The sequence below is a fragment of the Nerophis lumbriciformis genome, linkage group LG19, assembly GCF_033978685.3.
Source record: "Nerophis lumbriciformis linkage group LG19, RoL_Nlum_v2.1, whole genome shotgun sequence".
NCBI lineage: Eukaryota > Metazoa > Chordata > Actinopteri > Syngnathiformes > Syngnathidae > Nerophis > Nerophis lumbriciformis.
Genome location: NC_084566.2, coordinates 41,959,295 through 41,976,624, shown reverse-complemented (window position 1 = coordinate 41,976,624; position 17,330 = coordinate 41,959,295). Strand labels below are relative to the sequence as shown.

Sequence of the window (17,330 nt, the reverse complement as noted above, 5' to 3'; positions counted from 1 at the left end):
CGGGAGGTTGAAACCGATACCGATAATTTCGATATTATCGGACATCTCTACTTTTTACTGTACAGAAGACTTGTCTTTGGCAAGATAACGACCAGACATCCAACACAACAAGTCATGCCAATCAACAAGATCCTCCTAATAATGTAAAGACATGGATTGGGATCAAACATGGCCGTCATGTTGACGTTAGTCTCGGTAGAGGTAGGATCTCTCATGGCGTCATGGCCCTGGTAATACGTGTTCTTACTTGTTTGTCTCCTCCAGTTGCTGGATCTTTCTCTGCAGCTGGAGGTTGTGAGCGCTGCATGCGGACATTCTGGGGAAGAAGTGGAGATACAATCAGGGAAAAGGGTTTGACTATTGCAGACCTGGGCAAAATAGTAAGTAAGTAAGTAAGTCAATTTTATTTATAAAGCGCTTTTCACGGATAAAATGAGGAAAGCGCTGTACAAAACATAGGTGAAGTAAGACAACAATATCAACAACATCATCAAAAGGATACAAAGTGGATTAAAAATGATAGTTAAAAGGTGCATCAACTAAAAGCTTTACTAAAAAGAGAAGTTTTCCAATGTTTCTTAAAAGTGTCAACACAGTCAAGATCACGGAGGGACTGGTGCGAGTTGTTGGGTATAGCTCGGTTGGTAGCGTGGCCGTGCCAGCAACTTGAGGGTTGCAGGTTCGATCCCCGCTTCTCAATTTGCCCGGGTCTGTAATACGCACTAATTTGTGGACGCTGTCTGCTCTGCATTTCCCGTGAGTGCTTTGCTGGGTTTCAGCAGTTTTGTTTTGTTTTATTTTCTTCACAGCACTTCTCGTTGCTCTCGCGTTTTTTGTTCCTTTATCAATAAATACACCTTTTTACCTCACGCTCCTTACCTCCTTCATCTGCATCCTAAAAAATCACAACAACCTCGGCATCTTAAGTAGGACACTCAGTAAGACACTCAACAACAACACATCATTTGCAGACTATAATTACTGGTTTGCAAATAGGTGAAATTAGATCAGTGTTTTTCAACCACTGTGCCGCGGCACACTAGTGTGCAGTATGCTGTCTGGTGTGCCGTGGGAGATGATCTAATTTCACCTATTTGGGTAAAAAATATTTTTTGCAAACCAGTAATTATAGTCTGCAAATGATGTGTTGTTGTTGAGTGTCGGTGCTGTCTAGAGCTCGGCAGAGTAACCATGTAATACTCTTCCATATCAGTAGGTGGCAGCAGGTAGCTTTGTAGATGTCGGAGACAGCGGGAGGCAGCGTGCAGGTAAAAAGGTGTCTAATGCTTAAACCAAAAATAAACAAAAGGTGAGTGCCCCTAAGAAAAGGCATTGAAGCTTAGGGAAGGCTATGCAAAACCAAACTAAAACTGAACCGGCTACAAAGTAAACAAAAACAGAATGCTGGACGACAGCAAAGACTTACTGCGGAGCAAAGACGGCGTCCGCAAAGTGCGTCCGAACATGACATGACAATCGACAATGTCCCGACAAAGAAGGATAAAAACAACTGAAATATTCTCGATTGCTAAAACAAAGTAGATGCGGGAAATATCGCTCAAAAGAAGACATGAAACTGCTACAGGAAAATATCAAAAAAAAGAAAAAGACACCAAAATAGAAGCGCAAGACAAGAACTAAAACACGAGAGCTATATTGATGCATGCTCGGTTATGCTTTAAAGTCATATCCAACAATTGCGACGACTTTTTTACTGTCAACTGAGTTTCGTTTTTTAATGATTTCTGCTGGTGGTGTGCCTCCGCATTTATTTATTTATTTTTTATTTTTTTGGGTTATACTTGTATAGCGCTTTTCTACCTTCAAGGTACTCAAAGCGCTTTGACACTACTTCCACATTCACCCATTCACACACACATTCACACGCTGATGGAGGGAGCTGCCATGCAAGGCTCTAACCAGCAGCCATCAGGAGCAAGGGTGAAGTGTCTTGCCCAAGGACACAACGGACGTGACTAGGATGGTAGAAGGTGGGGATTGAACCCCAGTAACCAGCAACCCTCCGATTGCTGGCACGGCCACTCTACCAACTTCGCCACGCCGTCCCTTTTTCAACGCAAAAAATGTGCCTTGGCTCAAAAAAGGTTGAAAAACACTGAATCAGATAATCTCTCACGGCCGCGGCACAGTGGTTGAAAAACACTGTGCTAGACTGTAAAAGAGGAGCGACGTTCATATGCTGTTAATATTCAGTGTTTTATTGTTCATAGTTAATATTGTAAATCCCACTTTCTTTATTTTCATGTACATTTTGGGTGTCCCATTCAGTAAAAAAACTGTAAAATTAAATTCCGTTTTTTTTTTTAGGTGTTCTGTCATAACCTTTTTTTTTTTATTCTATCGAACATTGTGACTTTTGGTATTTGGGTCCCTTTTTTTTCAGGAACACTTAACACAATATACTGCATAAGACTCATAAATAACAGCAGATTTTTACTGCTAAATGTCATACTTGCCAACCTTGAGACCTCCGATTTCGGGAGGTGGGGTGTGGGGGCGGGGGCGTGGTCGGGGGGGGGGGGGGGTGCGTGGTTAAGATATATATATATATATAAGAAATACTTGACTTTCAATGAGCCCTGCGATGAGGTGGCGACTTGTCCAGGGTGTACCCCGCCTTCCGCCCGATTGTAGCTGAGATAGGCTCCAGCGCCCCCCGCCACCCCAAAGGGAATAAGCGGTACAAAATGGATGGATGGATGGATGACTTTCAATGAATTCTAGCTATATATATATATAAATAAATAAATAAAAGAAATACTTGAATTTCAGTGTTCATTTATTTACACATATACACACATAACACTCATCTACTCATTGTTGAGTTAAGGGTTGAATTGTCCATCCTTGTTCTATTCTCTGTCACTATTTCAGAACACACACACATTATACAAATATACATTATAAAATCAATAAGAAAACGGGAGCTTTAATTTGTGAGTCTGAATTAGGATCAGAAGTTCCTATATAAACATTGCGCACTCACGTCGCCTTTTTGATTTGATTACTGCAGCTGTGCACCGGATTCATTCACAAATACAAACTACAACTCACAAACACTTTAGAGTTAGGCTCCACCATCAGAATGTGTACTTAAACTTATAAAGATCACATGGATATTATTCAGTGAGTTGATTCACCAAAACTAACCTGTTATACAGGAGGAAAAAGCACACGGGACGTTTCAATTGTTCACAGACTGGTCGCGCTCATCAAAATGACAAGACACTTCCGGTCTGCAGGTGATAGCATTCAATTGGGAAGAAACGCCCTACTGCCCCCTACTGACCAATGTGAATACCGATAAATGTGTAATGACAGCTCCAAAAACGAATTCAAACCACAAAATAAAATAAATAAATCAACACAAAAATGTGACACATTATGGGTGGGTCACATATGCATGTACAGTAGATGGCAGTATTGTCCTGTTTAAAAGTGTCACAACATTGCTGTTTACGGCAGACCAACTGCTTTACGGTAGACGCTGTTGTTGTGTGTTGTTACCGCGCTGGGAGGACGTTAATGAAACTGCCTAACAATAAACACACATAAGAAACCAAGAACTCGCCCCCCATCATTAGCTGTTTATGTTGTGTGTCAATGTGTCAAAAATGAGTCAAAATATTTGCTCTATTGTCTCTTCGCTTTCTTCTCCCTTTTCAATATCTGCCCGAGTCTTATCTCACCCCTTTCTTTGCTTGTGATGTTGCCGCCATTGTTTCTCGCCATCACTGCGACTCACTTTCCATTTTGGCCTTCCGACTGAGACGTGGTCGTGACTGATAACGACGTCCTGTTGATATGCTCTGCCAGCGGCGGACTTAATTAGCAAGAAATGCTGACTCAGCAAGGTTCTCTAATCTCGCCCATCATGTTCTCACTGGATGATCACATGATTTTCATCTCTTTTTTATGCACTTTAAAGTTGCTCTGATTGGGAGTTGACAAAGACTTGGTTGTTAGGACAACTTCTATATTACTCTATATAGTATTTTATATTACTATTAGTCTTTATTTTTTTAATCAGATTAATTATACTCCTGACCTGCGATTAAATTAATCATGTTTAATCACAACCTAAATGCTATTTAACGTAATGAATTATCGTGGCCACTAAAAAAAACAATTACCACTCCACCTCGACTTAAAGACAGCATAAGTCCACTCCAGGATAATGATAAATAAGTAACAAATGTGTCTGAATCATTCAACTTACACTGTAATGTTCTTAACGTAATAAATTATCGTGGCCACTAAAAAAAAACAATTACCACTCCACCTCGACTTAAAGACAGCGTAAGTCCACTCCAGGTTAATGATAAATAAGTAACAAGCGTGTTCGCATCATTCAACTTACACTGTAATGATCTTAACGTAATGAATTATCGTGGCCACGATGTGTCGCCAAAAAAACATTTACCACTCCACCTCGACTTAAAGACAGCATAAGTCCACTCCAGGATAATGATAAATAAGTAACAAATGTGTCCGCATCATTCAACTTACACTGTAATGTTCTTAACGTAATTAATTATCGTGGCTACTAAAAAAAACAATTACCACTCCACCTCGACTTAAAGACAGCATAAGTCCACTCCAGGTTAATGATAAATAAGTAACAAATGTGTCTGAATCATTCAACTTACACTGTAATGATCTTAACGTAATGAATTATCGTGGCCACTAAAAAAAACAAATACCACTCCACCTCGACTTAAAGACAGCGTAAGTCCACTCCAGGATAATGATGAATAAGTAACAAACGTGTCCGCATCATTCAACTTACACTGTAATGTTCTTAACGTAATGAATTATCGTGGCCACTACGTGTCGCCACAAAAAAAAAAAAATTACCACTCCACCTCGACTTAAAGACAGCGTAAGTCCACTCCAGGTTAATGATGAATAAGTAACAAACGTGTCCGCATCATTCAACTTACACTGTAATGTTCTTAACGTAATGAATTATCGTGGCCACTACGTGTCGCCAAAAAAACAATTACCACTCCACCTCGACTTAAAGACAGCATAAGTCCACTCCAGGTTAATGATAAATAAGTAACAAGCGTGTCCGCATCATTCAACTTACACTGTAATGTTCTTAACGTAATGAATTATCGTGGCCACTAAAAAAAACAATTACCACTCCACCTCGACATAAAGACAGCATAAGTCCACTCCAGGTTAATGATAAATAAGTAACAAACGTGTCCGCATCATTCAACTTAAACTGTAATGTTCTTAACGTAATGAATTATCGTGGCCACTAAAAAAACAATTACCACTCCACCTCTACTTAAAGACAGCGTAAGTCCACTCCAGGTTAATAATAAATAAGTAACAAATGTGTCTGAATCATTCAACTTACACTGTAATGTTCTTAACGTAATGAATTATCGTGGCCACTAAAAAAACAATTACCACTCCACCTCTACTTAAAGACAGCGTAAGTCCACTCCAGGTTAATGATAAATAAGTAACAAACGTGTCCGCATCATTCAACTTACACTGTAATGATCTTAACGTAATGAATTATCGTGGCCACGACATGTCGCCAAAAAAACAAATTACCACTCCACCTCCACTTAAAGACAGCATAAGTCCACTCCAGGTTAATGATAAATAAGTAACAAACGTGTCCGCATCATTCAACTTACACTGTAATGTTCTTAACGTAATGAATTATCGTGGCCACTAAAAAAAACAATTACCACTCCACCTCGACTTAAAGACAGCGTAAGTCCACTCCAGGTTAATGATAAATAAGTAACAAATGTGTCCGCATCATTCAACTTACACTGTAATGTTCTTAACGTAATGAGTTATCGTGGCCACTAAAAAAACAATTACCACTCCACCTCGACGTAAAGACAGCAGACGTCCACTCCAGGTTAATGATAAATAAGTAACAAACGTGTCCGCAACATTCAACTTACACTGTAATGTTCGTAACGTAAAGAATTATCGTGGCCACTACGTGTCGCCAAAAAACAATTACCACCCCACCTCGATTTAAAGACAGCGTAAGTCCACTCCAGGTTAATGATAAATAAGTAACAAACGTGTCCGCATCATTCAACTTACACTGTAATGTTCTTAACGTAATGAATTATCGTGGCCACGACGTGCCGCCAAAAAACAAATTACCACTCCACCTCGACTTAAAGACAGCATAAGTCCACTCGAAGTTAATGATAAATAAGTAACAAATGTGTCTGAATCATTCAACTTACACTGTAATGTTCTTAACGTAATGAATTATCGTGGCCACGACGTGTCACCAAAAAAACATTACCACAACCTCGACTTAAAGACAGCATAAGTCCACTCCAGGTTAATGATAAATAAGTAACAAATGTGTCTGAATCATTCAACTTACACTGTAATGTTCTTAACGTAATGAATTATCGTGGCCACTAAAAAAAACAATTACCACTCCACCTCGACTTAAAGACAGCATACGTCCACTCCAGGTTAATGATGAATAAGTAACAAATGTGTCCGCATCATTCAACTTACACTATAATTTTCTTAACGTAATGAATCATCGTGGCCACTAAAAAAAACAATTACCACTCCACCTCGACTTAAAGACAGCGTAAGTCCACTCCAGGATAATGATAAATAAGTAACAAATGTGTCCGAATCATTCAACTTACACTGTAATGTTCTTAACGTAATGAATTATCGTGGCCACTAAAAAAAACAATTACCACTCCACCTCGACTTAAAGACAGCATACGTCCACTCCAGGTTAATGATGAATAAGTAACAAATGTGTCCGCATCATTCAACTTACACTATAATTTTCTTAACGTAATGAATCATCGTGGCCACTAAAAAAAACAATTACCACTCCACCTCGACTTAAAGACAGCATACGTCCACTCCAGGTTAATGATAAATAAGTAACAAGCGTGTCCGCATCATTCAACTTACACTGTAATGTTCTTAACGTAATGAATTATCGTGGCCACGACGTGTCGCCAAAAAAACAAATTACCACTCCACCTTGACTTAAAGACAGCATAAGTCCACTCCAGGTTAATGATAAATAAGTAACAAACGTGTCCGCATCATTCAACTTACACTGTAATGATCTTAACGTAATTAATTATCGTGGCCACGAAAAAAACAATTACCACTCCACCTCCACTTAAAGACAGCATAAGTCCACTCCAGGTTAATGATAAATAAGTAACAAGCGTGTCCGCATCATTCAACTTACACTGTAATGATCTTAACGTAATGAATTATCGTGGCCACGATGTGTCACCACAAAAACAATTACCACTCCACCTCGGCTTAAAGGCAGCATAAGTCCACTCCAGGTTAATGATAAATAAGTAACAAACGTGTCCGCATCATTCAACTTACACTGTAATGTTCTTAACGTAATGAATTATCGTGACCACGACGTGTCCCCAAAAAAACAATTACCACTCCACCTCGACTTAAAGACAGCATAAGTCCACTCCAGGTTGATGATAAATAAGTAACAAACGTGTCCGCATCATTCAACTTACACTGTAATGTTCTTAACGTAATGAATTATCGTGGCCACGACGTGTCGCCACAAAAACAATTACCACTCCACCTCGACTTAAAGACAGCATAAGTCCACTCCAGGTTAATGATAAATAAGTAACAAATGTGTCTGAATCATTCAACTTACACTGTAATGATCTTAACGTAATGAATTATCGTGGCCACTAAAAAAAACAAATACCACTCCACCTCGACTTAAAGACAGCATAAGTCCACTCCAGGTTAATGATAAATAAGTAACAAGCGTGTCCGCATCATTCAACTTACACTGTAATGTTCTTAACGTAATTAATTATCAAGGCCACTAAAAAAACAATTACCACTCCACCTCCACTTAAAGACAGCATACGTCCACTCCAGGTTAATAATAAATAAGTAACAAACGTGTCCGCATCATTCAACTTACACTGTAATGATCTTAACGTAATGAATTATCGTGGCCACGACGTGTCGCCAAAAAAACAAATTGCCACTCCACCTCGACTTAAAGACAGCATAAGTCCACTCCAGGATAATGATAAATAAGTAACAAATGTGTCCGCATCATTCAACTTACACTGTAATGTTCTTAACGTAATTAATTATCGTGGCTACTAAAAAAAACAATTACCACTCCACTTCGACTTAAAGACAGCATAAGTCCACTCCAGGTTAATGATAAGTAACAAACGTGTCCGCATCATTCAACTTACACTGTAATGTTCTTAACGTAATGAATTATCGTGGCCACTACGTGTCGCCAAAAAAAAAAAATTACCACTCCACCTCGACTTAAAGACAGCATAAGTCCACTCCAGGTTAATGATAAATAAGTAACAAACGTGTCCTCATCATTCAACTTACACTGTAATGTTCTTAACGTAATGAATTATCGTGGCCACTACGTGTCGCAAAAAAACCAAAAAAAACCCCACTCCACCTCGACTTAAAGACAGCATAGGTCCACTCCAGGTTAATAATAAATAAGTAACAAACGTGTCCGCGTCATTCAACTTACACTGTAATGTTCTTAACGTAGTGAATTATCGTGGCCACTACGTGTCGCCAAAAAAACAATTACCACTCCACCTCGACTTAAAGACAGCATAAGTCCACTCCAGGTTAATGATGAATAAGTAACAAACGTGTCCGCATCATTCAACTTACACTGTAATGTTCTTAACGTAATGAATTATCGTGGCCACTAAAAAAAACAATTACCACTCCACCTCGATTTAAAGATAGCGTAAGTCCACTCCAGGTTAATGATAAATAAGTAACAAACGTGTCCGCATCATTCAACTTACACTGTAATGTTCTTAACGTAATGAATTATCGTGGCCACTACGTGTCGCCAAAAAAAAAAAAAAAACACTCCACCTCGACTTAAAGACAGCGTAAGTCCACTCCAGGTTAATGATAAATAAGTAACAAACGTGTCCGCATCATTCAACTTACACTGTAATGTTCTTAACGTAATGAATTATCGTGGCCACTAAAAAAACAATTACCACTCCACCTCGACTTAAAGACAGCATAAGTCCACTCCAGGTTAATGATGAATAATTTAGTGTTTTTCATTGTTCTCTGTTTGAGTCATTTCACTTGATCAAGCTTTTTTTTAACATTCCACTCTACAAAATAAAAGTATGTATGATTTGTGCCGATATCAAAACAATATCGGTTTTGGCTCCAATATCAGTATTGTATCGCAAGTGAAAAAGTTGCATTAGGGCGCCCCCTTGTGGTGTTTAAGGTTACAAATAGGATCATAAAATGTGGATCATACAATATTAAGGCAATTTTGCACCTTAATTTACTGCCTTAATAAAAACTGTTGATCAATTATTTATTGATAGATTTGAACATTGTTTATTTAGTAAAATGTTTCTTTTGTGGCTCTCAAATGCTCGTTCTGTCTTCCTTTCGCATGGACTTAGTCCGAGTGGACCGACTCACTGCAGCACAATCATGTTCTCAAGGGTCAAAGTGCACGTTTCTACGGCGAGGCGCGGCTCCTTACCGTTCCTCCAGACTGTCCACGTATTCCCTCTTCTTCTTGCGGCTCTCCTGAGCCGAGCGCTTGTTGCGGATTTTACGTCGGATCTTCTTCAGGACACGCTCTTCCAGCTGGTGGCGGAGAAGGAAGACGCGGGAAGAACAATTTAGTAGATGCAAGTGTGTGTGTGTGTGTGTGTGTGTGTGTGTGTGTGTGTGTGTGTGTGTGTGTGTGTGTGCGTGCGTGTGTGTGTGTGTTCTTGTATTTCTACTCTTCTTGAGGCATGAAGTAGGAAAAGTATCTTCCATATGAGGAGGTGTGAACAAGTTAGGACATAAATCATGGTCCCAATAACATTGCATCTAATAAAGAATGTCTCATTTGCACCCTCTCTCGTCAACATATGAAATAACAAGTGTGTGCAAGAAATTGAAATGCGCCCCCTCTCATCAACATAAAATAACAAGTGTGTGTAAGAAAATGAAATGTGCCCCCTCTGGTCAACATATGAAATAACAAGTGTGTGTAAGAAATTGAAATGCGCCCCCTCTGGTTAACATATGAAATAACAAGTGTGTGTAAGAAATTGAAATGCGCCCCTCTCATCAACATATGAAATAACAAGTGTGTGTAAGAAATTGAAATGTGCCCCCCTCTGGTTAACATATGAAATAACAAGTATATGTAAGAAATTGAAATGCGCCCCCTCTGGTTAACATATGAAATAACAATTGTGTGTAAAAAAATTGAAATGCGCCCCCTCTGGTTAACATATGAAATAACAAGTGTGTGTAAGAAATTGAAATGCGCCCCCTCTGGTCAACATACGAAATAACAAGTGTGTGTAAGAAATTGAAGTGCTCCCCCTCTAGTCAACATAGGAAATAAGTGTGTGTAAGAAATTGAAATGCGCCCCCTCTGGTTAACATATGAAATAACAAGTGTGTGTAAGAAATTGAAATGTGCCCCCTCTAGTCAACATATGAAATAACAAGTGTGTGTAAAAATTTGAAGTGCTCCCCCTCTGGCCAACATATGTAATAACAAGTGTGTGTAAGAAATTGAAATGTGCCCCCTTTGGCCAAAATTAATTAAAAAAACAAAAAATATATATATATAGAGACACACTGTAAACTTGAAGTAAATAAAGAAGATTACAAACACAAAATAAAATAAATAAAGTTCTCACAATTTTTCGACTTTTTTCTTATGAAATTGGGAACAATTTCTCACATTCTTTCTGTTTCTGTAATATTGCAATATTTTCTCGAAAAATTATGACTTTTTTATGTCAAATTATTACTTTTTAATGCAAAATGATGACATTTGTCATGTAAAATTCCGACTTATCACAATATTGCCAATTGTTTTGTTGTTCTTGTAAAATAGTGACATTTTTTGAGTAAAATGATGACAAAATCCCGATTATTATTATAATATTGCCAAAAGTTTTCTCATAAAATTGTGACTTTTGTCGAGTCAAATTACGACTCTTTTCATAAAATTGTCAACATTTTAAGCTTGTCTCGTAAAATTGCGACTGTTGAGTAAAATTCCAACTTTTATCACAATATTGCACAATTGTTCAGTTTGTCTTGTAAAATTTTGACTTGTGTTGAGTTACGACTTTTTTTTATAATACTGCCAAAATTCTAAGTTTTTCTTGTGAAATTGTGACCTTTTTCTTGTGAAATTCCAAGTCATTTTTCGCAACAAGCTTGTTTATATTAGTATGTATATATTATTAATGTTGTAAATACACTTCTTTATATATCTAGAAAGGCTGGTCCTAAAGAGGGAGGCTTTTTTCTCAGGTCTCAAAAAGGTGACAAATACAAGTGTGTGTGTGTGTGTGTGTGTGTGTGTGTGTGTGTGTGTGTGTGTGTGTGTGTGTGTGTGTGTGTGTGTGTGTGTGTGTGTGTGTGTGTGTGTGTGTGTGTGTGTTCTGGCAATGCTTACTTAATGGGGACATGGCTCTGTTTACACAGTCACTTTTAGGGGACCTCTGACGGTAAATGTGTGTGTGTGTGTGTGTGTGTGTGTGTGTGTGGTTCACCTTAGACAGAGGCAGCCGGCTGGGCAAGTTGATGCCTTCCTTTGCCAGAAGTTTCTTTTCATCCTCATTGAGCACGAGTTCTTGCAGTGCATGCTGGGGAATGATCTGTGCCATTGAAATGGAATGATGACATATTTATTTCATCATGATGAAGGATTCATATTTACAAAGACGCGCTGTGCTCGCATGAGAGCCAATTGAACTCTTTGACACCAAGTCTGCCTCCACGCGCGTGTGGAGGCGGAGCCACAGCGGACTGACGTGAAGGTGGAAACATGATTCCTGTCACCGTCCTACACCAGGGATTGGACTTCATTCCTGTTTTGTAGCACGCCTGTCCTTGGCGCTTTCGTTTTGGTACTATTTCCTGTTTGGTCCATGTGTTTTTCTGTCTACACACTAGAGATGCGCGGTTTGCGGACACAACCGCGGAGTCCGCGGATTATCCGCGGGTCGGGCGGTTGGAATAAAAAAAAATTAGATTTTATCCGCGGGTCGGGTCGGGCGGTTGAAATAAAAAAAAATTAGATTTTATCCGCGGGTTGGGTCGGGCGGTTGAAATAAAAAAAATTAGATTTTATCCGCGGGTCGGGTCGGGCGGTTGAAATTAAAAAAAATTAGATTTTATCCGCGGGTCGGGTCGGGCGGTTGAAATAAAAAAAAAATTAGATTTTATCCGCGGGTCGGGTCGGGCGGTTGAAATAAAAAAAAATTAGATTTTATCCGCGGGTCGGGTCGGGCGGTTGAAATAAAAAAAAATTAGATTTTATCCGCGGGTCGGGTCGGGCGGTTGAAATAAAAAAAAAAAAAGATTTTATCCGCTGGTCGGGTCGGGCGGTTGAAATAAAAAAAAATTAGATTTTATCCGCGGGTCGGGTCGGGCGGTTGAAATTAAAAAAAATTAGATTTTATCCGCGAGTCGGGTCGGGCGGTTGAAATAAAAAAAAATTAGATTTTATCCGCGGGTCGGGTCGGGCGGTTGAAATTAAAAAAAATTAGATTTTATCCGCGGGTCGGGTCGGGCGGTTGAAATAAAAAAAAATTAGATTTTATCCGCGGGTCGGGTCGGGCGGTTGAAATAAAAAAAAAATAGATTTTATCCGCGGGTCGGGTCGGGCGGTTGAAATAAAAAAAAAATTAGATTTTATCCGCGGGTCGGGTCGGGCGGTTGAAAAAAAAAAAAATTAGATTTTATCCGCGGGTCGGGTCGGGCGGTTGAAATAAAAAAAAAATTGATTTTATCCGCGGGTCGGGTCGGGCGGTTGAAATAAAAAAAAATTAGATTTTATCCGCGGGTCGGGTCGGGCGGTTGAAATAAAAAAAAAAAAGATTTTATCCGCGGGTCGGGTCGGGCGGTTGAAAAAAAAAAAAAAAAGATTTTATCCGCGGGTCGGGTCGGGCGGTTGAAATAAAAAAAAATTAGATTTTATCCGCGGGTCGGGTCGGGCGGTTGAAATAAAAAAAATTAGATTTTATCCGCGGGTCGGGTCGGGCGGTTGAAAAAAAAAAAAAAAAGATTTTAAATAGGTTCAGGCGGGTGGCAGTTAAACCAATTCGGAAATATATACACATAGTTAAATACAAAAAACGAGCAGGCACCTGCAGCATATGCCACAACAGAAGAAGAAAAAAAAAAGAGATGGCAACGCCGGCAGCAAACGTGGTACGCGACAAACTAAAAAAGGGAATACTAAAGACCAGGGGAAAAAAGGCCAGAAAAGTTCAGCGTGGACTCATTTTTATGAGGTTGTAAATCAGGATGATAGTAATGCTGGCTACGTGATTTGCAAGAGCTGCGACGCCGTTTATGTCTACGACAGTCACAAAACCGGGACATCTAACATGGTGCATCACATTTGTGCAAAACCCCGAACCTCCACAAACACCCTGAGCATGAGCAGTTTCGTCCGCCGTGATCCCAGAAGAGTGCCACAGGATGTTAAAACAAGATAGAACGCAGCTGCCTGCAGCAGTTTGAGTGGCGCGACCGCGCTTGGAGATGATTGCGCACTAGTGTGCGTCTGGGCCGTGACAGCGTGGCACGCATTGAATGTCTCTGCTGCATTGGATCAGTCTCCTTTCTTTAACAGGCAAAAACTTTATAACCTCACTAATGCCTTGCATCGTCTATATTAGATATATAACAACGGGCGGGTGCGGGCGGGTGCGGTTTTGATTAAATGTTAGTTCGGGTGGATGCGGATGGTTGACTACTTTTGTGTTGCGGTTGCGGATGAAATAATTGCCTATCCGCGCATCTCTACTACACACTGTGTCTGCTTGCAAGTGCTCCATGTGTGCGCGCTGCCGAACATGCTCCTCTGCTCGTAAAAGTAACAATGTCATGCCCGTTAAAAAAACTAAGGAAAAAAATTTGGGGGACCGGTACTTTTCAAACAGAGTATAGTACCGTTTTTGATTCATTAGTACCGCGATACTATACTAGTACCGGTATACCGTACAACCCTAGTCCAAACTCTCACAGTCCTTCTTATAGCTTCAGGTTGATTAACAAAAACTGAGCTTTGTAGTTAGCGCTTTCATTTTGAGGATTTAGTCAGCATTGTTCCACAACCAGTCTTTAATTGTGATGAGACCGAAAAAGAAGCCTTAATTACAACGAAGGAGAAGGCACTATTGGGTAGAGTTGTCCCAAAACTAATAATTTGGTACCGGTACCAAAATGTATTTCGATACTTTTCAAAATAAAGGGGACCACAAGAACATGTCATTATTGGCTTTATTGTAACAAAATTTTTTTAGTGTACATGAAACATATGTTTATTATTGTCATTTAGTCCTTAAATAAAATAGTGAACATACTAGACAACTTGTCTTTTAGTAGTAAGTAAACAAACAAAGACTCCTAATTAGTCTGCAGTAACATATTGTGTCATTTATACACCTATTATTTTGTACACTTTATGAGGGACAAACAGTAAAAATTGATTATTAATATTAATATCTGCCTATTTTCTGTTTTAACATGTTCTATCTACACTTCTGTTAAAATGTAATAATCACTTATTCTTCTCTTCTTTGATACTTTACATTAGTTTTGGATGATACCACACATTTAGGTATCGATCCGATACCAAGTAGTTACAGGATCATACATTGGTCATATTCAAAGTGACCAGGGACGTATTTACTGACTTTATAAACATTTAATATGAATTTTAAGAAAAATGAAAAAATATTTTATGATTATAAAATTATCGATGTAATCATAGTAGTATCGACTCGATACGCTCTTGTACTTGGTATCATTACAGTGGATGTCAGGTGTAGATCCATCCATGGCGTTTGTTTACATTATTATGCCGGTGAGCTATTGTATCCTCCTACGGTGTGTAGTGAAGCATGTTGAGCTATTCCTCGTCCTCCAGTGATAATGATACTTGTAAGAAACTTACTTGATTTGTCGCCATGGAGGCCAGGATTAGTGATTTAGAAGTAGCTAAAACACTGTGGATGGACGTTAGCCGCGAGCTAGCCGAGTCAGTGGCCGAGTGGTTATAGTGTCCGCCCTGAGATCGGTCGGTCGCGAGTTCAAACCCCCGGCCGAGTCATACCAAAGACTATAAAAATGGGAGCCATTACCTCCTTGCTTGGCACTCAGCATCAAGGCTTGGAATTGGGGGTTAAATCACCAAAAATGATTCCCGGGCGCGGCCACCGCTGCTGCTCACTGCTCCCCTCACCTCCCAATGGTGATCAAGGGCGATGGGTCGAATGCAGAGTAATTTCGCCACACCTAGTGTGTGTGTGTGCAGGGGCGCCGCTAGGGATTTTGGGCCCCATGAAAAGAATCTTGACAGGGCCCCCAACACAGCGGCAACATTTTTTGATGCTATTTTACATACAATTATGCATTTTAATGGTATTTTTGATTATCATTGTATTATAATTTCATCATCATTAGAGGCCCCCCTCCATCATGGGCCCCTAGAATCCGTCTCCTTTACCCCCCCCCCCCCCCCTTTTCGGCGCCCCTGTTTGTGTGTGTGACAATCATTGCTACTTTAACTTTAACTTTGCTTAAGTGTTTATATCCATCTATCCATTTTGCTACAGTTTGTCCCTTTTGGGGTGGCGGGGTACACCCTGGACAAGTCGCCATCTCAACACAGGGCTGTAGTTTCACCTTTATCTTTAGTTTTTTAGGCCAAAATGCGTCCGTTCTCCCTTTTCTGTCTCCACACTGTGTCTGCTTGCAAGTACTCTGTGCGTGTGCGCTGCCGAACATGCTCCTCTTGTGGAGCATTTATGTGACGGTGTATCGTCATGTCCGTGAAAAAAAATAAAAAAACATACCGGTATTTTTCACAGGCAGTATAGTACAGTTTTTGATTCATTAGTACCGGTATAACGTACAAGCCTATGACTGAGGTACAAGCCGATGAAGAACCAATTATTTGTGTTTCCATTGTTTCTTACGGGGAACTTTTCTTCACCATACGAACGTTTCCGAGAACCAATACAGTAAGAATGCTTCCTTGCTTACCTTCTGTCCCAGGTTGGACAAGAGTAAGTCCTTGACTGTGACGGTCTGACTGGACGACCCTGCACCAGTCTGACCGGAGGAGCGGTAGCACGCCATACCCAGCTGCTCCTGGAGGCCGCCGGACTCCCAGCCTGCATACATGGACGCCAGAAGTAAGTAAGTAAGCATTCAGCATAAATGTTCCGCTGTGAGCCTTGAAAAGGGGAACCTTTTGGGCCCTGATGCTTTTAGACCAGGGCTCCACCTTGTGGTACACCAAAGAATTACTTGATTAAAGTACAGTGTTTTATTTTCCCTAAATGTAAACAGTGTTACTGTTCAAACTGTTATAGTGGCCAACATTTTAAATATACTTGTTACATAAAACCTGTGCCCCGTTTTTAATGAATACTTAAGTCTACTACACTACTGTATTTTAATGTTGTCATTATGGTGGTACTTAATGAATACTTAGGTCTACTACACTACTGTATTTAATATTGTCATTATGGTGGTACTTAATGAATACTTAGGTCTACTACACTACTGTATTTTAATGTTGTCATTATGGTGGTACTTAATGAATACTTAGGTCTACTACACTACTGTATTTAATGTTGTCATTATGGTGGTACTTAATGAATACTTAGGTCTACTACACTACTGTATTTATGTTGTCATTATGGTGGTACTTAATGAATACTTAGGTCTACTACACTACTGTATTTAATGTTGTCATTATGGTGGTACTTAATGAATACTTAGGTCTACTACACTACTGTATTTAATGTTGTCATTATGGTGGTACTTAATTAATACTTAGGTCTACTACACTACTGTATTTTAATGTTGTCATTATGCGGGTACTTAATGAATACTTAGGCCTACTACACTACTGTATTTAATGGTGTCATTATGGTGGTACTTAATGAATACTTAGGTCTACTACACTACTGTATTTAATGTTGTCATTATGGTGGTACTTAATGAATACTTAGGTCTACTACACTATTGTATTTAATGTTGTCATTATGGTGGTACTTAATGAATACTTAGGTCTACTACACTACTGTATTTAAAGTTGTCATTATGGTGGTACTTAATGAATACATAGGTCTACTACACTACTGTATTTTAATGTTGTCATTATGGAGGTACTTAATGAATACTTAGGTCTACTACACTACTGTATGTTAATGATGTCATTATGGTGGTACTTAATGAATACTTAAGTCTAC

The 17,330-nt window shown here is 39.4% G+C and overlaps 1 protein-coding gene across 1 annotated transcript in view; it reads right to left on the bottom strand.

The window, feature by feature from the left end:
- Positions 1-17,330, bottom strand: part of LOC133618952 (cyclic AMP-responsive element-binding protein 3-like protein 3-B) — a 39,521-nt gene that overhangs the window by 4,332 nt on the left and 17,859 nt on the right. The window contains exons 4-7 of the mRNA XM_061979813.1: positions 16,114-16,244; positions 11,607-11,711; positions 9,575-9,681; positions 248-316 (exon numbers count right to left, since the gene is read on the bottom strand). Of these exons, the coding sequence (XP_061835797.1) occupies positions 248-316; positions 9,575-9,681; positions 11,607-11,711; positions 16,114-16,244 (412 nt within the window). The remainder of the gene's footprint in view (positions 1-247; positions 317-9,574; positions 9,682-11,606; positions 11,712-16,113; positions 16,245-17,330) is intronic.